This window comes from Amyelois transitella, chromosome 20, assembly GCF_032362555.1.
Source record: "Amyelois transitella isolate CPQ chromosome 20, ilAmyTran1.1, whole genome shotgun sequence".
NCBI classification, from domain to species: Eukaryota; Metazoa; Arthropoda; class Insecta; order Lepidoptera; family Pyralidae; genus Amyelois; species Amyelois transitella.
Genome location: NC_083523.1, coordinates 5,865,896 through 5,876,242, shown reverse-complemented (window position 1 = coordinate 5,876,242; position 10,347 = coordinate 5,865,896). Strand labels below are relative to the sequence as shown.

The 10,347-nt window shown below is 34.7% G+C and overlaps 1 protein-coding gene across 1 annotated transcript; it reads left to right on the top strand.

Moving 5' to 3' along the window:
• The first annotated feature begins 1,577 nt into the window (after window positions 1–1,577).
• LOC106131527 (uncharacterized) lies at window positions 1,578–8,565 on the top strand. Its single transcript, XM_013330643.2, has 5 exons — window positions 1,578–1,796; window positions 2,494–2,719; window positions 5,960–6,090; window positions 7,121–7,276; window positions 8,186–8,565. The coding sequence occupies exons 1-5, from the start codon at window positions 1,724–1,726 to the stop codon at window positions 8,365–8,367; spliced, it is 768 nt and encodes a 255-aa protein (XP_013186097.2). The 5' UTR covers window positions 1,578–1,723; the 3' UTR covers window positions 8,368–8,565.
• Window positions 8,566–10,347: the final 1,782 nt, after the last annotated feature.

Sequence of the window (10,347 nt, the reverse complement as noted above, 5' to 3'; positions counted from 1 at the left end):
CATTGCACTACGCTATATGTATGGGCCAAGCAATCACTGTACCGCACAACATATGATATTATGTAATACAAGTAAATAGCGAACTGGAGGAGCATTTATGTAACAGTGGTTTTGTAATAAATCATGCAAACGAAGAATATTCTAGTTGTTTATGGATTATGCTTCTCACATGCGTTTTACATGTGAAATTATGTAGTAATTAATGTTAAATAGTAAGGTTCCACTTATTATTTGTATGTCTACCAAACGACCGCAGAAGTAGGAATTGTTAACTAAACTAAATTAAACTATGCAAATGAAAAATTTGATATAGAACTGACTTTGTAGTCGTAAAATTTCTCATGATACATAGCATTATGCTTTTTCAGTAGCTTCAAAGTTCAGAAACCGCTAAAGAGAGTAAGTATTTGGACACTTACATACTTATATATCTGAAAATGTTTTATGGTCAACTCGACGTCATTTATGTCTCATTCAGATATTTTTAATTTTTGAGATGTTAAGCATAAGAAGTACTTAAACTCGCAAGACGCGTAGGTCAAGAAGTATATTTTTTTTAATGAACCCTTTTTATTTACCCAACTTTAGCAAATACATAATTAGGTCTAATGACCATCTTACTTATTATCCAATAATGTCCGTAGCAAAAAATCTGGGATGCATAGAATTTCAATAAAAATTACTGAGTGGGAATCATGAATTTTCATGATAGCCTCTTGTTGATAGTAGTTGTTAGTATTAATATGTGCAAAACACGTTAAGGTCCAGTTCGTTCGGTCATTTTAATTTATATAAGTACAATAACATTTAATTAAATAGTTGTATTTTTGGATTTTAAGCGAACCCCAAAGCGCAACCCAAAGCGTTCCGAAGCTTCGTAGAGGAGGGTGCAACTGGGAACAAGCAATTAGAGAGATGAAAATATTACTTACGCATTACCTACTTTACGTGATCAAAAAGGAAAAAAAGTAAAAAATGTTATGTTACTCATTCAATAGTTACTTGGGTTACCGGCAATGTTTACGCCTGACGCCATAACAACTCGGTTAAAAGGCCGTTTTAGCGTAAAGGTGGTTACACACTCAACGACATACAAAGATCTTATACTTAAATGTTAAAATGAGTATATTGCTCTATCGAGTTATGTACATTAGTTTGATTGCTAATCGATGCTTTTACGGTGAAGCTAACTGGCGTAAGGAAAACTGCACATACAGGCAACGCATAATCCAATATGGGTAAGGTCCCCCTGTAAATTGTTGGAAATGTCAGACGAGAATCGTTTCGTGTAAAAATAAAAACGAACTAACCCAATTTAGGATCGCGGTTATAACCGAACCTCGGTCTTTTCTCTAGTGAGGTTAGGACGCGTTGCATACTACCTACTCATGATAAAAATTGAATACTTAACAAATCATTTTCGTGTTCATTATTAATTGATTTGAAAAAATTTTCAAACCGCATTAAAAATAAAATAAATCTTTCATAGAAAATCGCGCCAGTGGAGCCGGCCCTTAAATCCTTGAGCACTTGCTTAATGATTGCTCAAAATTAAGGCTCACTTACAAGACCGCAAAACTTCATTCGCTAGGAACATAGTCTATGCAACGCACATATTCTCAGATTACGTTCATTTTATACCCGAATAAATTAAATTATTAGTACAGAAATATAAATAGTATTTATTGAATAGTATCAGCAGCAACAATATTTAAAAAATAAAATGGCGAACTGCATTCTCGCTCTTTTTGTGTTTTGTGCTGTATTTCAATGCAGTCTACAATTAGTGCCTTTACGTAAGTATTTATTTTTATTAATGAAAAGAAGGTTTATTTATTTACACTTAAATTTAAGGAAATACTTTTTGATAGTTTTTCAAAAACATTTATTTTCAAACCGCAAGTGCTGATTTTGTTATAATAATCTGAAATAAGAGTACTAATATTTTTATCTTGCGAGAAATTACATAAATATGAAAAAATCACCGGGATAATATCTATATAGTCTAAATATAATTTTATAATAAGACTAGACACTCGCAGCTCCGCATATGATATAAAAACCCCGTTAAATCCCGTCCGCACGGAAATCCTCTCTTCTCCTCACTCTCCTCGCTCCTAGACCACACAAGGCCATACATGCCAAATTTCAAATCACTAGTCCTAGTGGTTTGGGCTGTGCGTTCACTGTCAGTCATTCAGTAACGATAGTTTAATATTAGATCAAGTAAGGTCAGGCTTATAAAAGAAACGATTCCCGTCTGACCTTCAAAACCTTATAAGGAAACCTTACAGAGCAAACTACTCTACCCCAAAATAATACATACATACTTGCGGGGTAGACAACAGTCTTGAAAAGACTGATAGGCCACTTTCAGCTGTTTGGCCATAATGATAGAATTGAGATTCAAATAGTGACAGGTTGCTAGCCCGTCGCCTAAAAGAAGAATCCCAAGCCTATCCCAAAATAATTCTGTGATTTAATCTTTTCCAGCGGACTACATCCATCCCTGTGCAGAATTGTCAGACGAATGTTTCACCAAAGCGACCCTGGACGCCATTCCCGGTGTGGTGAAGGGCATCCCGGAGGCAGACATACCACCTTTAGATCCTTTATATATGGACAGGAACATTAGTATAGAACTACCTGGGAATCTGAAGATGACCTTCCATAATGCTAAATTGTCTGGCCTCGGGTCATGTGTACCAAATAAAGTTTCGTGAGTATTATTTTAAGAACATACATAAAACCACGCCTCTTTCCCGGAGGGGTAGGCAGAGACTACCTCTTTCCACTTACCACGATCTCTGCATACTTCCTTCGCTTCATCCACATAACTCTCTTCATGCAAGCTCGGCGGTTTCGGGTACTTTTGACCTGACCCTTTACCAGTAATTTATTATTTAGTACTTAAATACGTCTGCGACTTCTTCCGCGTGAAGTGTTCCCGCGAAATCCTCTTTTACTCACGCATAGACCCACATTTTTTTTTTTTATCTTTAGACCCAGCTGCTGTGCGTTACATAACATCTTAAGTTAAATTCTATTGCATCGTAATTAAGAATTTCAATTTCACCGAACTTCTGCATCAAAAAGATTGCTGTAGGTAATTATTTGGTGTGCAGTCAAACGATATTATTTGTTACTGTCGGTAACTTTTTGTGAGATTATTAATAATATCACAGAGCTAGTAGTCACAAGACTCGATGGGCTCGTTTTGTTGTCTAACGTGTTCTCAGTTTTATCATACAGATAGAGTTTTTTCAGAAAATTCATTCAGGAGAGAAATGAATTTTAAAAATAATAGTTGTCTATGTTACTTTTGTGCTTTCAGCCGTCTGCCATGAAATTCGTTTTAGAAATTTGTTGTGATCCCGACACTTTAGAATATGACCACTTCTTTTTTGTCTTCGATATCTTTAAGGGCTACTAAGGAAAATTTTACACTTTAATTCTAATAAGTATTTTTCCGTTATACATACATACATTCATCACGTGTGGCGCAAAAAGGCACAGGTTCGAATCCCACTTCGGCCATGTACCAATGAATATTTTTGAAGTTATGTGCATTAGTTTGAATACTAACCGATGCTCTTTCGGTGAAGCAAAACATCGTGAGGAAACCTGCAAATTCCGGCAACTTGATGTGTAACCATGATCGATCCAAAACGGGTTAAATTACCCTGCAAAGGTTGGTAGGTCAGATGGGAGTCGCTTTGTGTAAAAACCTGACTCGCCCAATCCAGAATCCATGGTCAATGGCATACCTCGGGCGCCTCTCCAGAGTGGCGAGGATGCAACCGAGATGAAACCAGGAGGAAGAAGAATAACTATTTACGTACCTGGATCAAATCTGGGAGGTTCTAGTAAAAGGTTAAGTATACCCTGAACTAACGAGCTTTCATGAATGTGGAAAGACGTAGTCTTTGCCTACCCCTCCAGCAAAGTGAATGTTAATCTTTTTTTTATGTTATTACAAGAAGGTATTATATATTACAAATAACTAATTAAATTGTTGTTAACATCAAACATACATATGTATGTTTGAATAATCGCGTTATAACCCCGTAATTAACAGTACTTATCCATGACTAAGCCATTATACTTGTAAATAAAATGTCAAATCAATTTCGGATTGTTTTGACAAAATTTGTTTGTTATTGTAAATCTTTTCATCGGAATATTAATTATCTGTGAACTTACGAACTTATTAGGTATATGACGCATACAATAGGTTAGAGAATTAACCTATGTCTATGCGTCTTAAACGACTAGTAAGTTCTAAGTGTAAATAGGAAGTCTGTCAGTGGAAATTTTAACTTATATTAATATGCCATAATTAATTCAATGAAAGTTTTCTTCTAATTTTGCTTGAAATAAATTATGGATTACACAATATAAATTTGATAAGATTAAAAAAAAAATGGAGGATGCTTCTGGAGTCAACTCCACCGACAAGTGTTAGCTTTTTTAAGATTTTTTTTTTCTATTTTATGACAAAAAGGAATGTAGGCATTTATTGGACAAAAAGCATTTAGGTATTGATTACACAGCCTTATTTGAAAATTTGAAAGGATCTTGCTAAATGCTGTATCCGGCGGATTCGTACCTGTGCCCAAGGTTAGTACTTGCGACCTACATAATGATTAGGTTAACATGATTTTACTTTGGTTTTTCTGTACAGTCCACAGCATATCAACCTACCCAGACTCCCTTATATTCCCGCGTCTGACTAATATGCGGTTGACTATAATATAGAAACTGTTTCTCGATTTTTTAAGTAAATTTTCTGTGTTTGTAGTTTGATTTAAGCTTGTGAAAGCAGTAGAAGTATTGAACAGTTACAATTTACAATTAAAACAGCATGCGCGACGCCATTTTTATCGGGCGAAAAACTATCGCTGTCCTGTTCTTCATAATACTTCATAATAAAGAGAGAAACAGCGATCTCTCATTTCTCGCGAAGACAAAGTCAATTTGATATCTTTTCTTTTATTTTAAAGGATTGTAGGTATTAGACTTTACACCGGTGATTAAATCAGTCAATCATAGAAGCAAGTACAGCTAAATTAAAGGTACTACGAGGCACTAAATCTCTGACATGACGTGCCAAACAAAACAATCGCAATGAGGTTAATGACCATATAATAGGCCGTAAATTGCGTTTACCTTGTACGTTCGTGACAATCGTAAAGTTTGAGACAACCCTAACGTAAGGCCGCTTCTTCACTTTAGTTATGCAAAAGGAAAATAAAAATAAAAATTTGTAATATAATTTAGGAAAATCCGCATGTCGCTATCCAAAGGGGCTATATAAAAGTAAAGTTGATATTAAAGAATTCAAGGAAATTCCCCTACGAATATTTCCCTGAATACTTTTATAACTATGTACCTATTACTTGTAACTTTGTTAATTTCTGTGCAATATGATATAAGTAGTGTGGGTATTCCCCTAATACCAAGGGCTTCCCCAATATACATTAAAACAACATACAGAGTGAATGTACTGATAAGAGATAAACCCGACAACACATACTATAAAAATACGTTAATCTATTAATAGATTTTTGTGAGTATTAATTACACATACATACATACATATGGTCACGTCCATATCCCATGCGGGGTAGACAGAGCCAACAGTCTTGAAGACTAAATGGCCACGTTCAGCTATTTGGCTTAATGATAGAATTGAGATTCAAATAGTGACAGCCTAGGTTGCTAGCCCATCGCCTAAAAGAAGAGTTTATAAGCCTATCCCTTAGTCGCCCTTTTACGACATCCATGGGAAAGAGATGTAGTGGTCCTATTCTTTTTTGTATTGGTGCCGGGAACCATACGGCACTAATTATAATTTAAGGCATTTCAAGGTCGTGTATCTCATGATATATATATATATATATCATGATATATATATATATATATATATAAATGTAAAGTAATCTTGTATAACTTACAGATCGCGCCGAGAGAACCGTACCTTCATCTTTGACATGCACTGTAACTTCACCATCAAAGGGCTCTACAGCCTGAAGGGGCATCTGCTTCTCTTCAACTTGGACACAGAGGGCGCTGCTAAGATCAAAATTTGTAAGTGTACAATTTAAATGAATAATCCTTAGTTATCTTACTCGATACGGTTTGTTATATTTCTCTTCAGTTTTTGAGTTCATTTATTACAATCAAAACAGTTTTTGCTTAATATAAATTTGCTTGTATAGTAATAAACTTGCAGTTTTTGCAAACGTTAATTTTCCAGTCATAAACACGGAGATTTAAATAACACATAAGCAGTTTAACTTATTGCTATCATCAAATCTTAATCTAGATTAGCAACTCCTGTTAGCAGGGTCGTATGATGCCGGCAGAGTAGAATAGGACCACTCAATATCTTTCCATGGGTATCGTAAGAGGCGATTGAGGGATTAAGCGGGAGGTGAGCAGCAGATACGCCTCCTACGCTGATATAACAACAAAGTCCCCAACCCGCCTACCCAGCGTGGTGACTACGGGTAAAATCCCCCCATTTCTGAGGAGGCCTTAGTCCTGACGTAGATTTTTATGCATATGTCATTTGATACTAATAAAACGACCTTAGACTTTAATACAAAATGGCAAAAAAACCTAAATGGAGTAAAGTACCGGATCACAATAGTAACAGGAAAACCTCTGTCGTGTTATTACAAAACATTTAGTAATATTACAGTTACAGAGGTTATATGCCGTCATCTGTATTTGAATTACTCTTACAAGATCATTTTATTTCGTCACACTTCTTTATTACCTAGTAGGTTAAACTACAATTTTTTATTTAAAACTTTTTACCGCAAAATAAATGTACATGCCGTTTAGCATTCTCTATTCATGCTTTTATGAAATTATTCAAGTGAAGCGGTGAAATATAATATCTATTTATGTAAATATAAATAAATATATCGGTATTGTCACTTTCTTTGAGTTTGTTAAGTATAAGGAAAAACCAATTTTAATGATAGCCAAGGCTTATTTACTCACTTATTTATTTCAAGATTTTCAAAACAAGTTGTAACCGATAAGTATGCCAATAATAATAAATGTCCAAATTTTTAAAAATTTAAAATAATTAAATTGTCCTTTTCAGGGAACCAGCACATTCGCCTAGAAGTCGTAGAGAAGGTGGTTATCAACAAGAAGGGTGAGGGACACTACAAGATCAACTCTTACAAGTACAAGGCTGATTACGGGACCGACCTGAAGATGAACTTGACGAATCTCATCAGAGGCAACCCTGAAATTAGTTAGTTGATCATTTCAATTTATTATTCTTTCATCAAGATTAAAGTCGACCCAAAGGGGATAAAATCACTACATGAGTCGTACCTTTAGACAATTCTTATTTCTTGAATGAATTAGTATTTTTTCGTAGAAAAACACAGTTAACTAAGAAAATCACGTCACGCGAATGGGACACATATTACTTATTAATGAATGTAAAACTTTTTGAATAACTGAAAAAACCTCTACATCACAAAACATTTTACTTGGAATTCAATTTTCGTCCCAAAATAATGTTCCTTGTTAATTTCAACGCAGGAATAATTAGCTAAAGAAGATTTTTGTCATATCACTTTTGATATCGATGATCAATAGACCTATACCCATATACCTAAATCAATTAATAAAATTGCTGATGTATTATTAATGTTGGATTAATAGGGCATGAATAGTATTCGCAATAGAATCCTTGTAAGACATACTGTTATTACATGTAGACGTCATCCGGGATGTTGTAATTATATCCTTTGAAATTTGTCTGTATATAAAGGAAAATGTGACTGAATTATGGTACCCGTTTGAAGCGTGATGACTCTTTTATGAGGATTTCACACATTTTTAGTGCTAACCAATACTCTGACAATGAGGGAAAATATCATATAAATAAGATCCAGGCATAGGAAAGATCGATAGGTGAAGCTAATTCTGTCTAATCTGCGTGACATTTTAATTCATTCTATTATAATGGTTATTGGACTAAATAAAATTTCTTATATGGGAAAGAAAGAATGCTTCTTCTACACTGCACAATATTTATAGCATTGGTCATCATTATGTAACTCGCAGATACGCCCTAATTCCACCGAGAAGAGCCCGGGGTCGGCCTTCGTCAAACATTTATAGAAAGATTCAAAATTGCTTACTGTTCCAGGTGCGCACATTCTCCGGGTTTTGAACGCGGATTCCCAACTGTTCGCGAACGAATTCGGCGGCCCGATCCTGGATTATGCCATAGACTACGCTATGAACGTTACACAGAGGTTCTTCAACACCTTCACGTACGACCAGATAAGCCATGTACCCTTAACAGACGAATTCTTTGTCAAAGAGTAGCCTTAATTTAAGAGTCGCCTGTAAAATCGAGAAAACCTCCGTTTCAGTTGTATTTTTTTTTATTTTACATGATTTTCATCAAAATCTAATAAAGCTAAGTATATTTTGATGAAAATCAAGTAAAATGAAAACGCGTATTACAGGCGGGTCTTGATTAATTTATAAGTTTGGTTAAGTAGGATAAAGGATTAAATATTATTACGTTTCTAATTTCGCATTTTTCGTTTTCACATATCCACTCGCTAGAGAAACAGATTAATTCACAGAATTAGGTAGATATGCGTTCATAGTACCTATGTCACGAGTTAAAGTTGCGCTTCGTGCAAACATCTTAACTATATTTTGTGTAGGTATACAAAGTAATCACTAATAATACATTCCGAAGTAAGTATACCTAAATTATAAAATAATTATTGATTCATATTGCATTTTCCGGACTGCAACAATGTCATTAAACCAAGAAAATAATTGCAGATGTAGATATCAACAATTGCAATCGCACCGGGTACCCGCGACCTTTGCAAACTATTGCAAGTAAACTTTACTTCAGAAGACAAAGTAACGACAGAAATAGAGCATAATATTGTGTAAGATAATTCCTTGTGGGAAGACCTTCAGGAATGTACCTTGATCAAGTTTAGGACGTTCTGGCAAAAGGTCAGGTTAAGAGTGCCCGAAACCGCCGAGCTTGCATGAAGAGAGTTATGAATGTGGATGAAGCGAAGGAAATATGCAGGGATCGTGGCAAGTGGAGAGGTATAGGTAGTATAAAAATAAAAAGAGCAATATGTTTAAAATTTATAATATCTTCATTGATAAATTATTAATTTCTAAATATAAAAGTTCACAATTTATAAACGTGGCTTTCGAATCTTGTGACTACTGGCTCCGTCTGCCTCTTCTTACATAAAGAAGTGTATGAAATCATAATCGCACCAAGTCCCTGCGACCTTTGCAAACAATCGCAGCTAAACTTGGCTCCAGAAGGCTGTATTGCGACACAATTAGAGACCAGATTGTGTAAGAGAATTCCCCCAGACGTCAGACTTACAGTTGCGTAACCTGTAATCACTTAGCGAGGATCTTCCTAAGGCGTGCCTAATACACACCACAGAGTATAATTGCTACGTCATAGTAATGACATATTGTGAATCAGTGATTCCGTTCTTTGCCTTATTATTGCGCGGTTTTATTTCCGTTTGCTTATAAAGTCAAGAGTTAAGTCTAGGATTGATTTAGAGTTCGGCAAAAAGCGCGTCTTTTTATATTTTTGTTGACATAGCGATTTTCATGTTACATATACAATAATTTCAATACCTACAGTAAGTACTTACCTAATCGTACCTGATCTGTTTCATTATAGCCTAATAACACAGAGGATTTTTTAAACCAATGGTGTTAATAAAATTTCTTCATTACGTAAGTCACTAAGTACGCACAATAATGAACAAAAATAAATTAGTATAAGTATTTTTCTTTTTTTACTTTAAGGATAGAAAGAGAGAGAGAGAGATTTACTCGGTTGAAGATATTTGTAAACTTTTTTTAATATATTGTATACTTTACAGATTACACCTAACAGAAAAAAACAAAAATAAAAAAAAATCAATAACGCGTTGTGGTTGGTGGAGGACATTTCCCTTGAAGCTTCCTTGTAGAGATCTATTAAATTATATTCAACAATCTAAGAACGTTATGACTACAGTTTTATTTATCGAAAAGTAAATATTTTACAAAACGATTGCAATAAATCTAATTCTTCGCAACTTTTCAACTTTCCAAGTGGATACATGTTTTAGTAGTTCGTGATTAAAAATTGTTTCGTAGTCGCTCGTTTTATTCGACTGTTTAGGAGACATTGTGTTTTGAATAATAAAATTGGTTCACAATCTAACTTTTCAGACATCGGCCTACACTCGCGTGACTTCTAACCGTTGCGACAAAAACGCTATTTTATTCGATGGTTACCGAATAAATAAA